At 44.0% G+C, this 23989-nt stretch overlaps 8 protein-coding genes across 8 annotated transcripts; 4 read left to right on the top strand and 4 right to left on the bottom strand.

Annotated features, from left to right (window-relative positions):
• Positions 1-560: 560 nt before the first annotated feature.
• On the top strand, positions 561-3695 carry FA14DRAFT_153227 (uncharacterized protein; the record flags this gene model as incomplete). The annotated part of the gene is made up of 1 exon (XM_025497584.1): positions 561-3695. The coding sequence occupies one exon, from the start codon at positions 561-563 to the stop codon at positions 3693-3695; it is 3135 nt and encodes a 1044-aa protein (XP_025358181.1).
• A 558-nt stretch (positions 3696-4253) lies between these two features.
• Positions 4254-6346, bottom strand: FA14DRAFT_20089 (uncharacterized protein). Its single transcript, XM_025501993.1, has 2 exons — positions 6266-6346; positions 4254-6161 (listed from the first exon to the last, which is right to left on the bottom strand). Exon 2 carries the CDS (start codon positions 6148-6150, stop codon positions 4414-4416), a length of 1737 nt encoding a protein of 578 aa, XP_025358180.1. The 5' UTR covers positions 6151-6161; positions 6266-6346; the 3' UTR covers positions 4254-4413.
• Positions 6347-6661: 315 nt separating this feature from the next.
• Positions 6662-7567, top strand: FA14DRAFT_142518 (uncharacterized protein; the record flags this gene model as incomplete). The annotated part of the gene is made up of 2 exons (XM_025497177.1): positions 6662-7253; positions 7290-7567. The coding sequence occupies 2 exons, from the start codon at positions 6662-6664 to the stop codon at positions 7565-7567; spliced, it is 870 nt and encodes a 289-aa protein (XP_025358179.1).
• On the bottom strand, positions 7563-9732 carry FA14DRAFT_159716 (uncharacterized protein). Its single transcript, XM_025498345.1, has one exon. The coding sequence runs from the start codon at positions 9716-9718 to the stop codon at positions 7700-7702; it is 2019 nt and encodes a 672-aa protein (XP_025358178.1). The 5' UTR covers positions 9719-9732; the 3' UTR covers positions 7563-7699.
• Positions 9733-10091: 359 nt separating this feature from the next.
• FA14DRAFT_159715 (Metallo-hydrolase/oxidoreductase) lies at positions 10092-11798 on the bottom strand. The gene has a single exon (XM_025498344.1). It carries the CDS (start codon positions 11764-11766, stop codon positions 10123-10125), a length of 1644 nt encoding a protein of 547 aa, XP_025358177.1. The 5' UTR covers positions 11767-11798; the 3' UTR covers positions 10092-10122.
• Positions 11799-11947: 149 nt separating this feature from the next.
• On the top strand, positions 11948-13051 carry FA14DRAFT_159714 (uncharacterized protein). Its single transcript, XM_025498343.1, has 2 exons — positions 11948-12867; positions 12930-13051. The coding sequence occupies exons 1-2, from the start codon at positions 11981-11983 to the stop codon at positions 12973-12975; spliced, it is 933 nt and encodes a 310-aa protein (XP_025358176.1). The 5' UTR covers positions 11948-11980; the 3' UTR covers positions 12976-13051.
• Positions 13047-16647, bottom strand: FA14DRAFT_187923 (uncharacterized protein). The gene has a single exon (XM_025501629.1). The coding sequence runs from the start codon at positions 16462-16464 to the stop codon at positions 13138-13140; it is 3327 nt and encodes a 1108-aa protein (XP_025358175.1). The 5' UTR covers positions 16465-16647; the 3' UTR covers positions 13047-13137.
• Positions 16648-17529: 882 nt separating this feature from the next.
• Positions 17530-23595, top strand: FA14DRAFT_187922 (uncharacterized protein; the record flags this gene model as incomplete). The annotated part of the gene is made up of 2 exons (XM_025501628.1): positions 17530-17549; positions 18479-23595. 2 exons carry the CDS (start codon positions 17530-17532, stop codon positions 23331-23333), a joined length of 4875 nt encoding a protein of 1624 aa, XP_025358174.1. The 3' UTR covers positions 23334-23595.
• Positions 23596-23989: the final 394 nt, after the last annotated feature.

Here is a 23989-nt window from a genome sequence, read left to right as displayed (position 1 = left end):
TCTTCAACTTTTAAGAGTCTTTCGAGTCAAAGATTCGATTGCATTCAACCTTTTTATTCAATTCCTAGCCTTCTCTTTTTGGCAAGACTGTTTCGGATCCAGTGTATCCGTCACTTGCGCGGAGACCGCTAAGGATATTGATTTGGTGGCCGTTCTTTCCTCAATACTCCTTTCTCCCGACAACGCAAACAGTCAATTGCTTCATCTATATTCTCGATCCTACTCTTCATTGCCTCATCCATTCTTTTGCGGTTCAATTTGGCGTTCATCTTTACAACGTCATTTCCTTTGCTGCAAGTATCCCCATTTATACTCATCTGTAAAGGACTTCTGCAGATCAGTCAAGGTCAAGGCAGGAACTGAGTCATTCGGTCAACGCAAGTATAAATCAACATCAGACAAGCAATCTCTTTCATGCAATCTTGAATTGATACAGCGACGTTTAGGAATCGTTCAAGAAATCGCTCTTCCGTCAACGTTGTGGGAAAGGTCTTCTCCTTCGCACTTAGTTACTATCGCCATACATTCTACCTGGATCTCAATCGTACCCAATCAAGAAGATGGCTGTCTCTTTGGCATTGAACTGGAACCTTCCAGCATCTACACCTCTTTTCGATGAGAACAGTCCGCTACATTCCGACGAAAAGCAGGGACCAAATGTGACAGCTGCTCCCACTACTGATGCTGGATCTAATGCACCTGGATCATCTGAGAGCAACCCACGTCAAGCAGAGAATGCTACCGTCAATGGAATAGGTCAATCTGCGCCCAACACAGCCGGATCGGGCATAGGAACAAAAACATATGCTGCTGCTGCATCTTCTTCGCAACCTGCTTTTCCTCAAATACCAATGCCAAGTTACAGCGGAGCGGCAACGAGCTCGCAACCCGCCTATGCTGGCAATGTGGCAAACGCATCCCCCTATGATGGCACAAATACTTGGTCTGGGAAGTCGCAAACGAATCATGCAGGAATACCGCAATCTTTCGTGTCCGAGGATGGTAGAAGAATACGTTCAACGTCTGGTCCTCAAAAGCCTTCACATTTGACGTATAATGATACGTTACAGCATTATCCAGTCCCTCTACCCGCCGCGGCTCACAGTAGGTCTGCTTTACCACCAGGAGCAATGCATCCAACTGGATTACCACATACGGCAAGCAATCCCTCTTTGAACTCCAACAAGGTATACCATCCATATAGGCGAACGACCAAAGGATCGGATGCTCCGCAAGTCAGTTCTGCATTTACAGCTGGTCGAGGACCTCCAGTCTTGCCAATGCCTGGACAAGTTGCTCAATCCTCTTCACGAATTCGTGCATCAAGTACGAGCTCAAGCAGTACAGCGCGGGGCGAAGGAAATACTTCACGGATTCCGCCTTCTGCTGCGCCTATTACATATTCATCTGTTGCTTCAGGTGTAACAAAAGCTCCTGTACTTTCTAGTGCAACTGGTCAACTGCCAACGCCACAAGCTTATCAAAGTCCAACTAAGGAAGTATCACCAGTCAGTCCAATGGATAGCAAGAGTTCGTATCGCGAGAGGTCAGGGTCATCTGAGTCATTCAAGTCTGCCAACTCAGACGTACAGACGCGCAAGACATCAGTTTCTTCCCAATCGAGCTCCATTGATTCTTCCGTGAATGGAAATACAGGTATGAGCAATGGTCGTTCTACTCCTGTACCACGCAAGCCAGCACCCTCGCCGTTATCCAAGGGTAATTACAACGATGAAGACCCAGCCAATAGCGATGATGAGAACACGATTGGTGGCAGAACAACTCCTACACCAGGTGACAAACAAAAGAAAGGTCTTTCTGGCAAACTTCGCAAAGCTCTTTCGCTATCCACTCTTCAACAAGTGGAAGCTGCTGCTGCTGCACCTGATCGAGCTTATGGAGGAAGGACAAATGTGATGACAAAGCGACCTGATGGAAACCATTACCCTCACGCTTCTTTGGATACCAATGGTTCTTCTGGTAGCACACGTTCTACTTCTCCTCCTCGTACGCCGGATAACGGAGCACCCATCACAGGTTCATCCGCCGCCTCCATCAGCTCGCGGAGAAGCACACGACCTCCAATCAGCGGAGGTGAAAATGCACCAAAGAGAAGTATCTTTAATCGAAAGTTCAACTCTTCCACGGATAATATCTCAATCTCATCAACAGTCTCAAGTGCTTCGATGATGTTACGAAAAGTGGGCAACCTTGGAAAGCTTGCTCGAAGGAGTAACATTAAAGGCATCACAAACATGTTCAACAAAGACAAGGACAGCGGCAAGGAAGGCTTGCATAATGATGACTTTGGTACTTTGCCAACTTCAAGCCAACACGGTAAGAGCCAAAGCACAAGTTCGAACTTGTCTGAGTCATCAAAGCGTGACGGCTTGAACGCCAAGAAAGGCAGTCCTGCTACAGCTTCAGTCTCACATGCTACCGTGGAATTGGAAGCAAGAAACAATAATGGCAGCAATGACGTTGGTATGACACCTGCTGCATCGTATGTTCGACAACATCAATTGCAAATGCAAATACGTGCAGAGAACGAACGAATCGCAAGAGAAAAGGCCGAAGCGGAACGGAAGGCAATGAACAATGCAACTGGAAAAGCAAAGACGACGGACGACATGAATAGCAGTCAAAAGACCATGATTGAGAAAGAGAAGGAGCGGTTGAAGAACAAGCGTAGCAACAAGGGAGGATGGCGTAAGCGTCTTGTTGGCTCTTTGGGAGGTTCAGGTGATATGCAAGAAGCAACTGGATTGGAGACGATGCCATTGGAAGATTCGATGAATCAACAAGGCCCAATTCACCCAACCGGACATTCGTACAACCCGCCTACAGGTGTTGGAGCTGCACCTTCAATTGCTTCCAGTGCAGGTCCTCACAGTGCCGCAGCCAGTTTCAATGAAACAAGCTTTGATTCTGCATTCGATGAAGATGATTTGGAGCCACCGCAAATGCCCGTTGTCAATGAAGGATACGAGTCAGGAGATGATTTCGAAACGGATAGTTTGCGTCATTGGGGTGAAGGCATAGAACGTTCCCGTGAAAGTGCTGCCAAGATCAAATCTGTCAAGGGTATCTTGAAGAACAGTACGTCCTTCAATGAGCAAATGAGTGCTCAACAATTTGGATCGGCAGGCGCGGTTGAAAAGCCATTTGCTGGACGAATCCGTGCAAATAGCTATGATGCACCGCAAAATACGACAAGTCATCAAAGTTCCGTGCCACCTATGTCTCAAATGACTACTTCATCTGCATCTACCGATCGCGTAGACGGGGTTGCAAAACCATCTGAAGAGAACACGTCTGTAGACATTGTTCCAGCCGATGAACGTGCCAAATTGGGAGGGGCAACTACGCCCACACAAGGATCGAGTAGCAATTTGGGTCATCACCCCAATTCATCCATGCCAACACTGTCGTTGATGATGAACCCAAACGCTTCATCGACAGGACAGAGGAGTATGACAGCTCCTCAAGGAAGGAAACGACTTGTATTCGCTGATGCACATATTTATCATTCCACGTGGCCTGCGCATGTGTATGATAGACGTGGTGAGCTAGCAACTTGTAATAGGCTCACACCTCTGTTGGCACAACGTATCAAGGAAGAGTTGAATACGTACAAGATGGAAGAGATGGCTGTTGCACCTTCCAGTCGTATCCATACACACTTTTTCGTTTAGAGCAAACGTTTTGCTCGACAAGCTGGACTATGTTGATGCAAGAGAATGCTCGAAAGGAAAGAGGTACGCAATCAACAAAATTACGACTAAAGCTTACATGCTTACGGTCATGTCTCAAAAGACCTTTCGGTCTGATCCGATCGATGCCAAGATCTTATTTTCTCTATTTCTGCACAATTTTTTTCTCTTTCAATATTATTCTAGAAGATCAGCAAGCAAACAAGCACATATGCAAGAACGTCAATCAGCAATAGTACCATACACTCAATTTCTCATTTTTTTTTTCTCCTCTCCTCCAAACAATATTGCTTCTCTCATTTTCGCACAGTATAAGTCGAGAATTCGAGATATTTCAATCGTCAGCACACATTATCATCTCCTCTTCTTCTCTACTCATACAAGGTTCATTCCTGCCGTCGAACAATATCATCCTGACTTCTTTCTCAAAATTACTATCTACCTTTTCCATCTATTCTTCTTTGTCTTCTGCCCCTGTATCAAGTACCTTCGTTTTCTCAATTTTGATTTAGTGCCCTTGCATTCGTGATCAGATTGAGTAGTTCACACAAAGTACGCCGGTGGAAAATGTTATAAGAATAAGTACTGGATATCACTGTAAGTGGAAAGATACGTCAGAAGGGGGAATAATAGATTATGTACAGATGTTCCTTAGGAGAAGATTACGGTATAAAATATAGTAGGGTAAGAAATGAGCTGATCAGAACATGGTAGCAAACACATCACTTGCATCTCTTGCATGATTCTTCTTTCCGTTTGTGCGTGCGTCTTCATCTTCCCATTTGGTTTTCTCATTCTTGCCGAAAGTGAAACCGACCCATAAGCCTCTTGATCCATTTTCGGCAGCAGCTGAAGCACCTCCACTGACTTTTTCTTCTACATTTCTGGCTTTTTCTTGAACTTCTTTGTATTTTTTCATATCGTCTGGATTTTCAAAATCGTCAAAGTAACCTGTATCAACGTCTGATTCCAATTGAGGAACAAAAGGAGCGCGTAGCGAACGCAATTCGGAAAGGTTCAAAGGAGCAAAGAATGGATGTGCTTGAATTTGTTGTAAAGATGTAATTCTTCTTTGTGGTTGATCGATTAAACGGGTAACCGCATCCCATGCAACATCTGTTAAATTGAATTGCAAATCTTGTGGTTTATCGTATACTGGTCTTTGTAATACTTTTTCCCAATTTTTCAGGTTTGTCCATGTTTCATCAGGACTTCCACCGCTGAATGGTGGAAAACCACACAAAAATTCGAAAAGGATACAGCCCAAACTCCAATAGTCCACGCTGATGTTGTAATTTCTTCCGCGAAGAACTTCAGGTGCCATGTAATCAGGACTTCCGACGATGGAATCGGCATGTGCAACGTTTTGAGCTCGCATCTTTTTGTACAAGCTAGAGCGTTCGTGAGGTGTACGGTAGATCAAGTTGGTATCTTTGACAGCGTCTAGTCTTGTCTTTAATGATTCGATGCGGGTAGGATTCAATGCACCAGCAGCTAATCCGAAATCGGTCAATTTGATATGTCCAGTAGAGTCGACCAAGAAGTTTTCAGGCTTCAAATCACGATGGATATATCCTAGTGCATGAAGTTCATTCACTGCAACAAACATTTCTGCTGCATAGAATCGAGCATGTTCTTCCCGCAAAACACCAGAGTTATTGAGAAGGGTGCGGAAGTCTCCTCCTGGTACATATTCCATTGCGAGGAAGACGTGATCAGTATCTTGGAATGCATATAGCAAACGAACGAGCCAAGGTGTTTTGGTTGCTGTTAGGATATCACGCTCTGTCAAAACGTGTCGTACTTCGTCCATCTTGACCAATACTTTCTTGCGTAACCGTTTCAGAGCGCAAACTTCTCCTGTTTCACGCTTTCTTGCCAAGAATACTTCTCCATAACCACCTTGACCAACTTGTGTGATGATGTGGAAAGAAGCCAAACGAAGCTTTGCTCGTCGTTTACGGAGATGTGCACGTTCACGACCCAAATAAGATGTAAGTTCTGTTCCGCCTTGATTTTGTTCTCTTGCTTTGGCAAGGTTTGTAACTCCTGCTCGTGCTTTGAATGCTTCTGTTCGGTTACGACGATCCGAGATATAACGTAAAGAATCAAAATAATGATTCAAAAAGTATAATTGTGCCACTTGTGCTTTCCTGCGTACTTCTGCACTATCTACCATTTCTCTTTCCCATCCTGTCAAGCCTTCGAACCTTTTGAAACTACGATAGCTTCCTTTGCTATCATCTGCACCGGCTGGAGCTGCATTTGATGCATCATGTAAACGAGAATGAGCAACTGGCGATGTGATTTGACCTGCCAATAAACGAGCAGAAGGTGAATTAGGAAGTTGTTTAACACCTTCAGTGTGAGCTTGATTGCCGTAATTTGGGCTATTAGGTGAAGCTGCCACCAAAACGCGAGAAGTAGGCGTAGACATGGTGGCGATCTCTTTTTTGTAAGAGTTGAATGATGGCAATAAAGAGAGAGAGAGGGTTGTATGCTTATTTGCATCTATTCATAAATAGTTATTCTAGAGAGTGTCGCTCACTTACCTTTTTGGCTCAAGATTTGCCCTACTTCATGTCGATCCTCACTCAACTTGAAAGTAACACTTTGTGCGGCCAGGCACAAATTCCACCAAAAATGATATGACACATTCTGCGCGCTATTTCGGCGGCGCCTGCTTTTACACTCTAACAGAAAGAAAAGTTGCAGCAACACTTCGCGTCAAACCACGTGAAGGGATGATCAACGCGACGAGGGATGCATGCAGATAAAGTGTTGTTCTCTTGGAAAGAGGGGGGAGAAGTGAAATGTTACGCGTTTAATTGTTCAATGACCACCATCACGGATCAGACATCGTCATCATGTCAGAGATGGCATCTTCATCTACTTCTCCGCAGTCTGCAACATCGAGAAAATCAGTCGGCGGCTCTAATCGAAGGATGATGGGTGCGGGAAAGCTTTCATCTTCGGTAAGCTTATCTGCATCGCAATTCGGTCCCTCTTCCGGTCAGAATTCTACAGGCTTCACTTTTAAGCCACATGTTCTACTTTCCGGTATAAATGAGGAGTCGGGTAGGGGAAAAAGAGCCATCTTAGATTATTCACAGCTGAATGACAGGATTGAAATATTTAAAGAATTGATGAATGCACACCTTGATCAAGTCACAAACGAAATGGAGGATAAACGTGATCAACATCAAAGTACAATGCAAGATCAGCAAAGCCATGTGAACGCAATCAAAGAAGGGATCGAAAAGCAAAAAGATGATCAAAAGACACTCTATCAAACTGTAGCAGCTGAAAGACAGGCGGAAAGTTCGGCTCAATCTCAATTAGCCTTGCTGCAAGCTTCACGTACATCCTTGGGACAAAGATTGACAGAAGCAGAAGCAGAGCGAGATACATTGCAAGCCAGCTTGGAGAAAAAGAAGCGAGCATTCGAACAGAGAAAACAGAGGCTGACGCAACAGGTACGCAGAAATAGACCAGAATTGATCCGATTCAACGAGAAATTAGGATGTAGGGTTAGCGCTGGTCATCAACCAGATCCTTCCAATACAACATTCACAGACGCATCCAAATCTTCGAATCGTTCGGTCATCAAGTTCACTTTCAATCTCATCGATCCGGACGATTGGTCATACGAAGCGAACTTTGTCATCGATGCAAGTCGATCACAATACAAGATCGTTAGTGCTAAGCCTGCTTTGCCAAATGAAGATTTGCAACGTATGTTGGCCGATTTGAACAAATCGAGAGCGTTGTTTACGTTCATCAAGAGTATGCGATCTGCCTTTAAACAGGAAATTGAAAAGCAGAAGCATGCCAAAAAGTCTGCTCAGTCATAGGGCGTTTCGCTTATGTATTCTACTTTGTAACAACATTTCTACTTCTACTAATGTGTAATATTAATCGGAAAATGTCATTAAGGTCGTGAATAATCTAAAAAGCAAAAATATACAATCCAGGAAGATTAACATTTATCCTCCATTCCTGATGCGAATATTAGCACCTATGCAACCTGAATTTCCGAACCAATCCCTTCCACGAACCCAAACTTGATATAAACCATTTCCGTCTGGTTCTTTTCGAGTATCCCAAGCACCTCTTCCATCCGTTTGTCCTACCAAGATACGTGTAGGAGCATAGAACAACTTTCGTCCTTTTTCATCAAATTGTGATGCATACTTTGTCTTGAACAAAGGTACCCGCCCAACGGTAAATGCGGGAACGTAATGGGCTAGCAGGGCAGTCTTTGGCAATGAAACGGTCCATGCGTTGGGTAATTTTGTATGATCAAAAGAATTTCTCCAAATTGTGTCAGCGGGGACATTGTCGCAATTGAACATATCATGAGGATTTGCAGCAGATCCTCCGACAGAAGAAGTGCTTACAGGAACGATTGCCCAGTCCAATGCATGCAGAGAGATCAAATCCAACTGATCTCCTTCGTCACCAGGTGTGTCGGTAAAGCTATCAAAAGCGACAATCACCTCTGCTTCGCTTGACAAAGTTGGCGGTTGAATCAAATCTTTGCTTGTAGCAACAATGTTTGGTGGAGTCAAAGCGCCATCTTCACTTGGATCAGCAAAGAACATTTGCGATGGATTCGGATCAGGAGTGATGCTGCTCGTTCGGCCAGCCAAAGTGAAAGCATCAAGTGGATTGAAATATTGCCAACCACGTTCAAAAGGTGCTTTCCATTCTGTCCAAGAAGGATCGGGTCTGGCTACCATAATGTGTAGACTACGCCAACGGTAAGGATATCTTCGGCTATCGTCGTCCATCTTTGGTGGATCAGCTGGTTTGTGACGACAAGGAGGTTCGAGTGAGAGTGGCGTTCTCGATGCTCCGCCCACCACTTGCCCAGCAGTCACACTTTGTCCCAATTCTACCTTCATCGACTCATCGTACAGTCCCAACAATTGATATACTGTTCCCCATTCGTCACGAATCATTACACCTAATCCTACCTCGTCATTTCGATGATTACCAGGCGCACGTTGAATAGTATATTCGCCTTTCCATATCACCTGTCCTGAAACGGGCGCATGAACAGGCTCGAATTCAGGCATGCCTTCTTGTGTTTCACCGTTATGAGGAACACGAATGGAGATACCATAAGACCAAGATGCAAATGTAAGGTCCACGCCATTGAGAGGATCGAATGAATCTGGTTTAGCAGTTCGAGGGAAGTAAGGGTCTTGCATCAATCCACTGATACGATTTGGCACAAGACCTGTGTACTTCATCTGGGTAGAATCATTTCCGCTATGTGCTGTTCCAGCAAGTGGCCAAAGTGCACCTCCGTCTGGCCCTGGTCCTTCCACACGTCTCAGGCTACCCAGCCAATAGTGATGTCTTTCCCTCTTGACAGGTACTAGCCTTTGAACGTCAAATGTGATAACGAGACTCTCCAATACGTTTTCCCTTGCATTTGCAGCTGTGTCGGTCTGTCTGGAAAGAATGGAGGCCAAAGGAGGACATGATTGGGCATCAAGCAAGATGCGCGATTGTTCATAAATTATGCTAGATGGCTTGCAAGCAGTACTCTTGGAATCGTCAACATTATCACCACTTGCTAATTTTTCTGCTTCTTCTTTGTCCTGTCTTTCACATTCTTCCACCGATCCTCCTTCATAGGATCCGCACTTTAGATGCACTTCTTCCCAATTCCTCTTTTGAGCTTGTGAAACGGATATCCTTATCCCTTCCAAACTGTAAAGAGGTACATCGACAAAGAGGGAAATATGGGGTTGCGCTCCTCGTGATAGTGGCGATCCAAAATAAAGACCGCTATGTGAAAGGTAGACTTTCTGTAAGGTATCCGGAGATGGAGGTCTTGCTTTCGTTGAAGATGACTGTTGTTGAAGATTATAGTATGCGTTCTCGCTCTTTTCTTTTGGGTTGAATGGAACTTGTAGTGCTGAAACTGTATGAATGACAATTAAGCATACAACCACAACACTCGCCAGCAACGAGCCAGTCTTTTCTGTCATCTTTGCCAATGATCGTGTATATGGCCTTTGATGAAGCTCTACAACAGCATAGATATGATGGTAGTAATGGTGAACAATGTATGTGTGTGGTTATGAGCAGGCTTGTGCATGCATGACTGCATTCTTTGGTACAGCCCAGGCCATTACAAGAGAGGAGTTCAATTTGCGCCGCGCTTTTAATTCCGACTTCCTATTTTCTCCACATTAAGCCGGCATGGCATGCCTAAAATAGAAGTCAAACAAAAGTGACCATGAAAGAAGAAAAGGCATTCCTTCATCATACAAGCCGCATATTCATATTACTATAGAGCAGTAATGTCACCAGATAAGAAGACAAATAAGCCTCAATCGTAATAAAAAATCATTAAATTTAATTCCAAGTTGCAATAGTATACAGCGTACTTTTATTCGTATACAGTCTTTTGTCCTCTAGGTGACGATGACGAATACTGACCACGAGAGCTACCGTTGGATTGTCTACCTCCTCTTCCACGGAAATGTTGTTGACCAAAAGGTCGTCTGCCAGAACCTCTCCCTCTTCTTGGAGGAGAAGAAACGTACGAATCCAATGATTGACTACCGATGGAGTAGTCAAAATCTTGTTGACTAGAATCATGTGTATTGTTTATTGATCCGTTACTGTGATCGTGCTCGTTCTGTAGCGGAACCCGATACAAGAACCCGTCAAAGGCAGCAATTGCTTTGCGTTGTAGAGCTGCTTCCCTGTGAATTGCATCACCCGGAATCCCATTATGCCATACTTCCGTAGCCTGTCTTTCGATCTCTTGCAAAGCAAGGAATCTTCTTTCCTGGTCACCTCTCGGTGTAGGGTCATCTTGGGAATAATTAGCTGCGAATAGCGGATGAGGAGCAGGATACTTGATCGAAAAGTGATTCAAGAGTAATTGCTTTGCACCACATCGAGCTGCAAATTGGCCGGCAACTTGAGGTGTTGAGTGACCACGCATCAATGCTTTCGCTCGAACTTCATCGTGCTTTTCATCTTCTTCTCTTTTTCCGGGCGTTAATGAACCAGGTAGTGCTGCATTTGTGCATTCATGAACGAGAACATCGGCATTCTCTGCAAGACTTGCCATTCCTCTTGCTTCATAGTCTGCTGAAGCGTCTAAGCCTGCTGTTGCATCATAAGTATCTCCAAGCACAACGACTTTCCGCCCTGGGATATCCAGCTCTGGAGGATGTAAGATCGTACCGTCGGGAAGAGTGACGCTCTTTCGATCACGAGTGAGTTTGCCTAGTAATACTTTTGGATTTTTGATATTCTGTTGTGCTTCCAATGCAGCTGCATTGGCTTGAAGAGCATCAAGCATTTCCGTACTTACACTTGTCGATGCTGCATCAGGCTCCTCAAACACATATCCCACGGCCGGACATCTGTGTAAAATCGGTGCCGCACTCACCACAACTCCCGATATGGAAGTGATAGAAGGCCATGAAGCAGTTTGTTCGTCTAATCGAAAATCTATTCCTGGCAATTCGCTATCCAATGGAGGTAAATGCGGGATTGTTCTCTGTGGTCCATTCATTGCTCCTAGCAAAGGTTCTGTAGATTCGGGTATAGAAGCAGCAATGACTTGTTCATCTTCTGCGATTATGGGTGCATTAGAGTATGCTGATTGATTTGGCCATAAAAGCTCATGAACGCAATAGTATCCAGTAAGGTTGGTATAGCATAATGTAAGAGTTGTTCGAATTAATGCTCTTATTCCCGAAGGACCAAAGATTTCTACCCTAGGTCTCTTTCCTTCAGAAGGATCAACGGCATTGCTCGGTCCCATCAGAGTACAAAGCAGCGGAACCAATCCTAAAACGTGATCGGCATGTAAATGGGTTATGAGAATATGTCTTATATTGCTCAACCTTTCATCTCCTCCAATATGTCTATTCTGTAATTGTCGTTGGGTTGATTCTCCACAATCGATCATAACAGTGTGATGGTCGAGTTTGACCAAAAGACTGGAATAATTTCTTGATATATTGGTTTGAGAAGATGTTCCCAGGAAACGTAGTGAAATGTCTTTTACCATGTTGTCCACACTTGTTTCCTCATTGTCGTGAGAATAGGAAGTATCTTTTAATCAATTCTCCCTATCTTATGAAAGCGGACTTAAAGGAGAATTAACGAAAACATACGCGCCGGCGCCGTACGCTCGAGCCATCTAGATAGATTGAAACTTGATTGGCATTACGACAATCACCTCTTTCTACACTCCGATCACCATCACTTCAACTCATACAAAGATGTCCATAGGAGCAAGTACGCAATCTCTGGCACGCTTGGAGCCTTATCTTCTACTGGCAAAATCAGCCAAGAATGCTGCTGCTGCGAAATTGATCACAGAGGTTACCTCAGCACCTGGCTGTTATGTATTCTCTGAATTATTGGACTTTGATGGCATACAAGCATTAGCCCAACAAGAAGAATACGTCAAGAGTTACAGACTTTTGCAGCTGTTTGCGTATGGCACATTCATTCAATATCGTAACGCAGCACCGGGTACATATCCAACGCTTAATGAAGCACAAGAGGAAAAGTTGCGACATCTGACATTAATCTCATTGGGATCCAAGAATAGGAATTTATCGTACAGCTTGCTTCTTGAGCAGTTTGGCTTGCAAGGATCAGCTAACTCTGCCGGACAGAGCACAAGCATCCCTTTCTCATCCGATTTAGCTGTTCAATTGCAACAAATTCATCCTCCCACGATGCGTAAATTGGAAGATTTGATCATTGATGCAATCTATGCAGGCATCATTTCTGCTCGTTTAGATCAATCACGTCAACGTGTAGAAGTGGAAAGTGTGATGGGTAGAGATGTTCAAGTAGAAGAAGTTGCGAATCTTTCGGCTGCTCTGCATGATTGGCAAGAACAAACTTTGGGCATTTTACATTCGCTTTCTGAACGTATTGCTGAAGCACGTCAACATGACGAAGATAAAGCAAAAGATCGATCCGAATCTGATGCAAAGATTGAAAGTACGCTCTTGCACCTTGCCAATAATCCAAACAGTGCCACCTCACATGGTTCTGCATATCCGGCTTCGAGGCTATACGATAGAATGGGTAGCGATCGATTCAATACTGATGTAGAAATGGAGGACGATCCTGTGGCGTTACGGAAGAAAAAGTGAGTCTAAAGGATGTGCTAGTACATTTCCACTGCTTCTGAAAGCTGACTTCTTTTTCTAGATCGTCAGCCGCAGGACCGACACGATCCAAACGAAGTAGAGCTTAGTGTATCGAACTAGATCCTCAATGTAGTATACCAACTTAGAATTACGACCGAATCTCATACTAAGACAAAAACTGACAACATTGCATATTAATACAGCTACAGTAAGAATACAGAAAAGAAGAAAAAAGAATAGAATAATAGATCATGGGAAGGGGAAAGCTTTTAAAACTTAGGGGGTTGATTTGGGTCTACAAAGGAGAAGCCTTGCCATTGTGATTCTGCCCAAATTTGTGCATCACCGGCGTTTGCCATCAGCTGTTCCCATTGAGCTTCTAACCCGGCAGGATGGCCATGCGGTGGATGATGTACATTCTCAGGCACATACCCGAATGCAGAACTTGTTGGTTGTACGGTATTTTGTGATTGGAAAGATGTCGGTGCGTGCTGTTGAGGAATGGATTGCATTAAATTTTGTTGGGCAGGCATCGAAAGTACCGAGGGGATCTGATGTGATGTTGATGGCCCGTATGATGAGACCGGTAAGTTTTGTTGCTGCTGCAGATTTGAGGGTGACAACTGAGTTGCATTTTGATCGTACGAAGTATACGGATTATGTGTAGAAGGTTGAGTGAGTGTAATACCATCTTCTCTTTGAAGGTAATTCTGCAACCATGATGAGTCCATACCGGTGATTGACATCAGATCCAATTCCAAGCTTGGCCCATAAAGCTGACGAGGAGAAGTTATGGGGTTCGAGTTATGCAATGTGCCGGGCATGGTTCCACTTGATATGGGCATGAATTGAGCATTGTAGGAAGTCTGCCTTTGTTCTCCCTCATAGCCTTCCGGCAGAGCTGCTCTGGCCAATTGCATCACCTCATCGATGTCCATCTGTGAGACATCAGAGGGCGAGGTTAAGTTGCTGGATTGTTGTGGCGAAAGGGTAGATTCCCTTCCTGTGCTGACGCTGCTCTTGTTGGTATTTTGAGTATTGCTGCCTTTTGCTGCATTGTCTTCTTTCCTTTCTTCGTGATAGAAATGATGAAAGTTTGGTTTTGTCTGTACGTATTGAGAGCTTTCCGTACCCGCTCTACCGGCCACTTGACGAAGCTCAAGCAAATGATCAAAGACCGCATTCCGGCCTGTGAACATGGGAAAGTCAATTTTTGCCGTTTCTTTGGCTTCGCCTTGACTCATTTTGAACAATCCTGTGATTTGACGAACGATTTCAAAAGCTGATTCGTAAGAATCAATCGAAGCCATGGCAAATAAGATATCGTTCACGATCGCAAAAGTATATTCTACTGGATGTCTGTCAGTCGGTACTTGTAATCCATAGCTTTGTCCAGTTTCGGCTATCTTCTTAGCAAGATTACAACCCCAAACAGCATATGCAGTACAAACATTTAACATCACACCGCGATTCGCTCGTATGATTCCCAGTAAAGCTGCCTCTTTGGCGACAAAGGCGATCCTCTTAAAGCTTCTAACGGCAAGGATGTCCATCTCGTCTTTTGCTTTCTGTTTTCGTTCTTCATCGTTACCGCTCGAATCCAGCAATTTTTTCAACGATTCTCTCACAGATTCGCTAGTGTTGGCATTATTATCATCCAAGCCCAAACGAGCTGCAAAGAGATGAACAGCTTCGTTGAGATCCACTTCAAATCGTATATCATAATCCTTAATACTTGACCAAATACCCAAGACGTTTCCATGATATAACAACTCCAAGAACAGCGTCTTTATGCAGCTACGAAGAGCCAACGCATTATTACTGCCAATCTTTCCTTCATGTAAAGAACGCGAAAGTGGCTCTGATTGCAGTTCCCATCTGACATCCGATGGTCTTTGAGACCACCAAGCTTGAAGACTAGATGTGGCCTTTTCTACGTCAGATATCAGTACACCTCTACCTTGAGCTCTGGGACTGACGAATCGAATGGTGACCGTTCGAATGATAAATGCAAGACGCAGCATAACTTCCAAATGAAGCGCATCAAATCTTGCAAAACGTGAAGGTGCTAAAGTCATAGCAGGCGCTTTTGCATTCGAATCCGAAGCCTTTTTTAGATAAGGATCGTTTGAAGCTTGATCCTTTGTTGCATTTTCATTCGTTCGATCATAGATCATTGTGCCGAGGTATTGTCCATCAGGCCGTGGAACAAATCTAGGCAAGTCTAAATCATAATCATTATCTCCAATTTTCACCATCTTTCGTTGAGAAAACGATCGAAATGAATCCTGCATAAATGTACTCCAAAAAATTCTCATCCTTCTTTGACATTCATATTCCGTAATAAATATACCGCCGCTTATCCATTTTCTCGGATCGTCTGTTGGACAATCTTTTCGTGGTTTTGGACGTCTATTCAATCCCATTGTAAAGACCAAACGAACAACAGCCTCAGCAGAAGAAGGACTGGTGCGTAAGGGATCCAACAATGCACGACTGGCAATAGGAGCACGAATGATTTCTTCCCAATTGAATTGTGCATTCTTTGGATCATCACCTAAAACCTTGAGAGAAGGATCAGACATGATATAACATGCTTCAATAACATCTGTCCCGTCATTGGTGAGTTGCGTGACCAATTCTTTCTCGTACAATAACTCCTGAAATCGTAATGCGATTCGATCTTGCAATCGAAATTTCGCTTGTGATCTTGGGGCTGCTATGGGTGCTTCCAAAAAAGATGCACCTACACAGCCAACTGCCAAGATGAGCAGAACACTTAAAGGCGAGCCCTCTGCGATATCAAAGCTTTTGACAGGGAGTGGTAATTGTCCATCATTTTCTTCAAAGAGCGCAAAGAAGAGGGAATAGCGAGCCGAAAATACTTCCACATGTAAGATTGGTTGACATGGTGCAGCATATTTGAAGTATTGACGAACACACGAATCAAGCAATGCTCTTGTCAAACCACGAACACCAAAAAGTCCTCTTTGTGCTGTTGTGAGCGCTTTGTTTGGCTGCGCTGATGTTTTTGACGTTCTTGCCCGAATTCGTTCAGCAAGTTGAACAGCATCTGGTTGATATTGATCTTCAGTAATTTCTACATCAAAGCCAAAAAGAGGTTCTGCTTTTTCTCTTTTGTCAGTGACGGACTTTGAAGATTCCCCTCGATTGTTATTATCAGTTTCGGGTGTTGCTTGTGATTGATCATCAAAATCTTCCAATTGCGATCTTTGAATTGCGACGATTCGTTTTCCACGCCTTCTCCTGGGAGCTGATTGTGTGAATGTACATCGTAAACCATGTTGTGAGCAAACTGAACATGCAATTTGACTTTCATCCTCTTCCCTTCCTTTGTTTTCTAATTTTGATCTTCTATCACATCGTACTTTACGAAATTTGCATGCATCACAACTTACACCTTGCTTTCTTCCTGCTTTGGTTGGCTCTTGCTGTTGTTGTTGTTGAGCTGCAAGGCTATCCTTTGCGATTGAATATAAATTTCTACCATTATCATCCATCAAAATTCCACTTCCTTCTCCTTCGAAACCATCTTCGGGCGAACTATTGAAGATGGCCGATAGGCCGTTTGACATTGTATTGAGTCAGCGTATGCTTGTTGACCATAAAGGAAGAATTGCTGAATATATGCGCCGTTTATATGATGAAAGTTAAGATCAATCACTGTTAATCATCACAATTGATAATCAAATGTCGGCGGCAATGGCGGCTGCCCGAAGAGTAAATCAATGAATCAATTAAGTTGTGCCTGCTTGTCTGTGCATGAATTGGTCGTTGAAAAGGAGAAAAGCCTCTTTCGGCTTTAAGCGTGTGTGTGTGTGTGAATCACACACGCTATAATGTGGTCAAGTTTAAACTAGGATTATGCTGGGGAAATCCACACAACAAATGCAAGGTGGATCCACCCCTACAACAAACACTTCCCCGCCCTTTGCAAAGAGAAAGGCGCGAATAACAGAATTGACGTGTGCCATATAAGAAATGGTGCGGGAGGTATGCCATTCTCATATGCGAGTGGTGCAAGTTGCAGACTTCTATTCATTGGGCTCAACTATCCTACGATGCTTTGTTTTTAAAATATGGCCTGTTGAGCTCAACGGTCATGATTGCGGGGTAGAGTGTTTAAATCACGTGGAAAAGGAGCAGAGTTGTTCATCGATGTCATGATTCTGAACCGTTGTCAGAAGGATCGAAATGACATTTTCAAAATGAAAGGCCGCTCCCGCAAGGCGTTAAACTGCACTGCACTGCGCTGCGCGCTTTTTATCTATCATTCTGGAATGTAGGCTTAGCGCATTTGTTTCTTCGGAAGAAGCTTCTTTTGCTTGATTGATTCGCGTCTTTTGACTGATAAAATGCCTTTCTATTTAAATTCCCCTTTTTAGATCTCAGCTTGAAGCGAACCCGTCTTGATCATTGTTACCAAGAAATGCATCATCGAAATGAAGCAAAAGCGCCTTCAAATAAAATATTGAAAGTGATGATGAAGATGTAATTGCAATTTATGGAACGGTCCTCCTCCTGCTACGCCAAAACAGATTTGAAAGATACTATCCCGCTGTTAACGAATGATACCCGCCTAAATCATGATCCGAGTATATTGAAATGGTAAGCTAATGTATTTGCAAACTGAAACCAACATGTCCACTTCTTCCTTAAGGTTTTAATTCCATTTTTGAGTGTGGCTAGAATTGACGCTATTATTGAAAGACGGAAAGTTAAGATTATTCTTTTCTACGCGTGCGTCGGGACAGTGATAATGCACTCATACACACACGCACACACGCGTAAATATAATTATAATATACACCTTCATTTCAACAGTGGATCCGCTACTAATAAAAAAGAACAAAACAAATCTTGTATGTATTTGACACCTTGCGCGCAGAGTCCTATTTTGAGTGACCCTTGTTTTGATTTTACAGACTAGGATAATGCTTTTATTTGTTTCTCCCCCTGTATACTTAGTACGAGCAGGGGGCAGTTTTCATTGTCATCATCAATATTGCAACGTTTTCTCTTTTGATCCGCTTCATTTCTCCTATCGTCATCACAATCTCACCATTTCATCCTCTCCCCCTTCTTCCCAGACCGGTTCGAACGACTATTGATCACATTCATTTTTGAGGTCGACTAAGGATCATTTCATTCCGTTTTCGCTTGTTCATTACCCTCCGACTCTCTCTATAAAAGTTCAATAACCGCGCTGCGCGTGTAGGCGAAAGGGGAGCAATTAAATAACATCCGAAAACACACACAAGATTGATTAACCTTCCTTGATTCAGTACGGCGATCAAGACTCATTACGATCAATCGAACGAATAAAGTCGCATTCAAAAACACACAATTTCACGCCCTCCTGACCGGCACAAAGGCAGATCTTTTACTTTCTTCAAACAAGATTGATGATATTCAATTCGTGGAAAGTTTGATTTCATTCTATACAAGTGAATCGTGTTGTTGTTGCTTCTTTTCCCGTCACATCACACGCTCACCTGCAAACACATTCGCTTAACACCTTTCTCTTTCTCGGTAATATCTCGCACTGGGTTCCCTTAATATATCACCGGTCATGGTCCGGTCAAAAAGCAGAATACCTGCTTCACAACAACATCAACAACGAAGATCATGGATCACTCTAGGAGCACTTCTTCTGCTATGCTCTTGTTTCATTGCAACCGTCAAAGCTGATGATTTTCCTTCGATCGATTTTCAAGGTCTCGGAAATGTGGGCGTTGCAGGTGCATTTGATGGAATAGCAATCTGGAAGCCAGATCTAGCGACAAACAATCAATCAAATGTATACAATTCAAACGTAAGCTCACTCGTCTTTCGGGATAACACTGGTGCTTTGAGTAAGATCAATGAAACCAATCAAGGCGGTCGTATTCGTGCAATCTGCCAGCGATCCACAGCTCCACGAACAGTGTATGTTGGTGGATTGTTCACTCAGATAGGAGGACTAAATGCAAGCAATATTGCAGCTTACGATCCCACAGCAAAGGCATGGGACAATTTGAATGGTGGTTTGAACGGAGAAGTTTTGTCGCTCTACTGTGACGACCTGCATAGTATCATCTACGCCGGTGGATCGTTTGTGAAACCAGCCAACGTTTCCAATGTGACTGATACCTCTCGCTACTTGGGAGCTGTTGCAACATACAACTATACCAGTAAACTTTGGGCGCCTGCTCCTTTTGGTGGAGTGAATGGTTCCGTCACTCAAATCGATCAAGGTGTAAATGCTTCGACAATTCGTTTCGCTGGTGCATTTTCGACAAACTTCTCCTCGACTGTTGGTAAGAATATCTCGATCTCTGGAACAAACTCTTCAGCATCGCCTTTAAGTATTGCTTATGCACCTTTGCCGCTCGGTCAAACTGAATTTCAAGGAGGGCCATCTTCTGCAAATGCATCCTTTGCCAATCCAGCTCAAATTCTTTGCCCACAAGGTAATGATGGCGCAAATAATTCGTACTTGTTTGCCGATAATACGACTGGTCGATTGACCATGCGTGCATTCCGTAATTTGCCAACTCGAGCATTCCGATTGGGAAATACGTTTGTTGAAGGTCGCGGTACAAAGACGTTTGGCATCATTTCTATTCCTGACAACACGCAGCTTGAGCTACAATACTTGGATACAGAAACACAGAAGAATGCAACATGTACAACCGATTGTCCTCTCACGAATGATGCTGCGATCCCGTACCAAGACTTCTTAATCACAAACAATCCAGCTAACGGACTGCAAAACGGTATCAAGCAATTGACAGGTATCCAATTCACAGCAACGGCTTGGTACGGCAATGGAGCTGGATTGCACTTGATGCAGTTGCTCACAGATGGTTCCGCTGCATTTGCATATCCAGCCTACAATCGTGGTGCTTGTCAATCTAAGGCAGTGGGCGCTAGAGGATTCACTTCTACTACCAATAATACAGGTGCATGGTATTACAGCAATGTTCGCTTGTCGAGCACAAATACTCTGGAACCTGTTGCTACGTTGTCTGATGACTTTAGCAACTTGAGCAACAATTTGGACGCACAAGTATCGTGGACGTTGGATGTACAATACGATGGTAATTACACTGCTTATATGTTCGTGCCAGGCTGTCAAGATGGAGACCAATGCAACGTTCGTACTCATGTGCAAGCAAGATTGATCAACAATGCTACCACATTGGCTAAGCCAGGCAATTGGACCCGAGTGCCACAAACCAATCCAAACGATACAACGATTCAAATTTTCAGTGGTCCCGTTCAAAAGTCAAGCAATGGCTTCAAGCCGGTTGTTCAAATGACAATTCCAAAAGACGCACCAAAGCCTTCTGGAAGCGACCGTTTCTCGGTATACGCCGACCGTGTATCGTTGCAACTCTTCAATTCCAACGAAACATATCAGTACTACCAAGCTTCAGCTACAGGTGTTTTTGAATACAATGTCTTTGATAACAATGCCAATAACAACTCCTTGGCTTACGCTGCAGACCCAATTCTAGCAAATACGACAAGCTTGAAGGGCAATGCCACACTTTTACAAGAAGCACTTGTGGGATTGTACAATGGTACAGGAATGCTGCCCAACTCCTCCATGACGGCTCTTGACTACTTTGGCGTAACTCTCGATAATGAAGGTGTTCGTAAGAACGAATCTGATGTTGTGTACACAATCCAGAGTGTGGCCTCTCGTACATTCGTTGGTGGTCAATTTGCTAGCACAAATGTCACAAACACAACAGGATTCGCAAATCTTGTCTCTTACGAAGATGCTGGACAAGGCAAAAATTATACCCGTCTTACTGGAGGAGGCTTGAACGGTCCTGTTTATGCAACTGCACAAGTCGGTGGTTTCTTGTTTGTTGGAGGTGATTTCTCTGCTACTGCAGACAACACAACAGCCATTAGCTATGTTGCACGCTATGATCCCAAAGCCAACGTTTGGGCTTCATTGGGCACAGGCGTAGACGGTGTAGTGCGTTCCATCGTAACGATGAACGATCAATTGTTGGTGATTGGTGGTTTTGATTCGGTCAATGGAACTCATCAAACTGGTGGAATTGGAGTGTACGATACAACATCAAAGACGTGGGTGGCACAACCTCTTCCAGTCGTTGGTGCAATGTCCGCCGTTAGTTCTAGTGATGCTGGAACGTACGTTGCAGGTGAAATTGAAAGCGTCGGAAGCACTCCTGCTGATGCAGCTGTTCAACTTCAAGCCCCCCAAGTTGCAGGCAATTATCCCAACATTACTACGTACAACTTCCAGTTCACCAATACCAATACTAAGCCAAGACCAGTCCCATCCGGCGCAAAAGCTGCTCCTAATGCAAGAAGGAGAAGCTTGGGTGAGCTCACGATGGGAAAACGTGACGACGAGCACGAAGAAGGAAAGCGAGACAGTTCGTTCATTGCTAAATTGGCTTCCCGTGCCTCCAATGCACTTCAATCAAGATCATCCATCGAGAGCGACTTGCAATTATCATCTTTGTTCAAGCGAGCCGATGTAATGGATCCTCCTTCATTGGACACAGAAGGCGATAACGAAATTTTGAGTACCGCTTTCTGGCAACGCAACAGTACCAATTACATGAGCGTTCTTGGAGGAAATTTCACAACATCATCAGGTGTAAAGAACTTGGGTATCTACGATACACAATCCCGTGTCTTAAGCTCCTTCCCACCATTCCCAGAAGGTTCTAACTTGACTGTCGTGCGTGCTGTTTACGTTGACAAGGATACACTTTACGCGGGTGGTGATGGAGGTATTTTGAGCTTCGATTTGAGAAAAGCAACTTGGAATAACCTTCCACCTCTTTCAACAAAAGCTGGTACCGTTCTCAGCGTTCGTGCGATTGGTCATCGTCCTGGCTCAACAACCATGATTGTTGCTGGTACATTCACAAACGCAGGAGGACTTCCATGTGCAAACGTTTGTCAATGGGATTCAAAGATGTTACGGTGGATCAGTATTGGAAATGGCGTTGATGGAAACATTGCCGCTTTAGACTTTGCTGGTAATAAGGCAAACACTCTGGTCTTGGCTGGATCCATCAACATGGCCGGACGTGAAGTTGCACTTGCATCTTGGGTGTTCGATAATAATCAAAACGATCAATGGACTGCTTTGGGTACCGTTGGTGGAGGTCCAGGTCAAGCACCTGGCCCTGCAACGGCTGTATCTGTGGACAATCTCAACGCAAACTCCATCTTTGTTGCTGGACGATCAAATTCAGGTACATCTCCTTACTTGACAAAATGGGACGGAATGGTGTTCAATGCACTCGGTAGCAATGAATTGCAGTCTACGACTGGTATCGCTCAACTGTCTTTTGTCGGTTTGACAAAGCCACACCCTGAAAACACAGTATTGGAATCAAACAGAATGTTGGTCGTTAGTGGAGCGTTGAACATGCAAACGTATGGAAATGTGAGCACAGCCTTGTTCGATGGTCAATCTTGGACGCCATTCTTGCTCAGTACACGTACAGGAGGTGGGCCAGGTGTGGTTCGCGCCTTTACTCGTAGTGTTGAAGTTCTCAACTTTATGAATTTGCACCGTTTGCCGGTTGGAATAGTAATTTTGATTTCTATCGCACTCGGTTTGGGAGTCGTATTCTTGCTTGTATTGTTGGGTCTCATTTGGGCATTGCTCTTCCGCCGTCGTCGTAACAAGAATGCCGGTGTTGTTGTGCCTGTTCATGGAAGTGATGATACACTTGCAGCAGGGGCAGCCGGAGCATCAAATGCAGAAGGCAAGAAGAGAAGACCATCTTCTCTATTAGCGACTCTCAACAAGGCAACAGAGAATGTAATGGGAGATTATCAATCAGAACAAATGCACGATGTAGGAGGCAAAGATATCGATGGACCTTCAACATCTGCAGCTGCTGCCATTGGTGGTGGAGCAGCAGTTGGAGCAGGAGCGGCTGGACTTGCAGGTGTTGGTGCAAGTAGCACTTCACACGGTCATAGTTCAGGAGAAGCAGCCACTTCTCACGGACATGGTTCAGGAAATGCCACTTCTCATGGACACGGACGAGAACGTGAAAGTGCGGCTTATTTGGCAAGCACACAAGGCCATAGTGATGAGACTGGAAATGCTGCTAATAGTAGTCAATACCATTCTGATGGACTGACGGGTCGATCAGGTGTTTCAAGATACTATTCTGGAGAAGAAGATAATGGTGTTCCAGCAGCAGCAGGAGGAACAGCAGCAGCAGCCGCGATCGCATCATCATCCACTCAACCACCAAAACAACAAGAAGAACTAGACGGAATCGAAGCACATGCACGATATACGTTTGAAGCAACTCATCAAAGTGAATTAGGCGTTCATGCAGGTGAAAAGATTTGGATTTTGGATGATCAAGATGAACATTGGTGGCTTGCAAGAAATGCAGAAGGTAAGACGGGTGTTTTACCTGCTTCTTATGTGCTATAATTTCGGCTTCCAGGTAATTGTTCTTTCTCTTTCGAACAATTGTACTTTTATATTTTTTTTTCTCTCTCTCAAACAAACAAAAAGCAGTAAAGTCAATACCCTTTTTCTGCTGGTCAACTTTACCCTCATTTATATCAATTACGTTCGCTTTTGCACCACCTTCTTTATTCCTTTTAACTATATAACAAACTACCCTTTCCCTTTTTTGTCTCGTTTTAAACGTGCATTTTTTGCTATTGTCAATAATATATACCATGTCAAGTTATCGTCGCTCTTAAAAGAGGTTTGAGCTTTGGACGCGTTCTCATATACGACGCGTAAACGGGTTAATGTGCGTCTTGTTGGAATAGGAAATTCTTCCCAAGCCTGAGTGAGCTGCTAGCACGTTTGGAGTGTGTTGCACTTGCGGGCATTTGGCATTCAACACCCTCCTCTTCCATCCTTTCCTCCAACAAATAGTCTCGAGAATGGATGTCGATAAACTAACAAACGCTGAACCAGCACAAGCAGTGGGTGGAAGTGAGGAGATTGACAGGCTGCAAGATCCTTCAGCTAACCCTACCGATGATGCTACGATGAATGAGGCAGAAACACAAGCAAGTAGTAGTACACCGAACAAAAAGGCAGGCAAAGCGACAGCTGGAAAAGGTAGCGGA

Source organism: Meira miltonrushii (assembly GCF_003144205.1).
Source record: "Meira miltonrushii strain MCA 3882 unplaced genomic scaffold FA14scaffold_1, whole genome shotgun sequence".
NCBI classification, from domain to species: Eukaryota; Fungi; Basidiomycota; class Exobasidiomycetes; order Exobasidiales; family Brachybasidiaceae; genus Meira; species Meira miltonrushii.
The sequence above is the reverse complement of the archived record's forward strand: the minus strand, read 5'-3'. Positions and strand labels throughout refer to the sequence as shown.

Excerpts from the sequence above, each read along its gene's own strand:
- FA14DRAFT_20089 (XM_025501993.1), bottom strand. The coding sequence starts at position 6,150 with ATGTCTACGCCTACTTCTCGCGTTTTGGTGGCAGCTTCACCTAATAGC.
- FA14DRAFT_159716 (XM_025498345.1), bottom strand. The coding sequence starts at position 9,718 with ATGACAGAAAAGACTGGCTCGTTGCTGGCGAGTGTTGTGGTTGTATGC.
- FA14DRAFT_159715 (XM_025498344.1), bottom strand. The coding sequence starts at position 11,766 with ATGGTAAAAGACATTTCACTACGTTTCCTGGGAACATCTTCTCAAACC.
- FA14DRAFT_159714 (XM_025498343.1), top strand. The coding sequence starts at position 11,981 with ATGTCCATAGGAGCAAGTACGCAATCTCTGGCACGCTTGGAGCCTTAT. Across the intron at positions 12,868-12,929 it reads GTGGCGTTACGGAAGAAAAA|ATCGTCAGCCGCAGGACCGA; the intron begins GTGAGTCTAAAG and ends TTCTTTTTCTAG.
- FA14DRAFT_187923 (XM_025501629.1), bottom strand. The coding sequence starts at position 16,464 with ATGTCAAACGGCCTATCGGCCATCTTCAATAGTTCGCCCGAAGATGGT.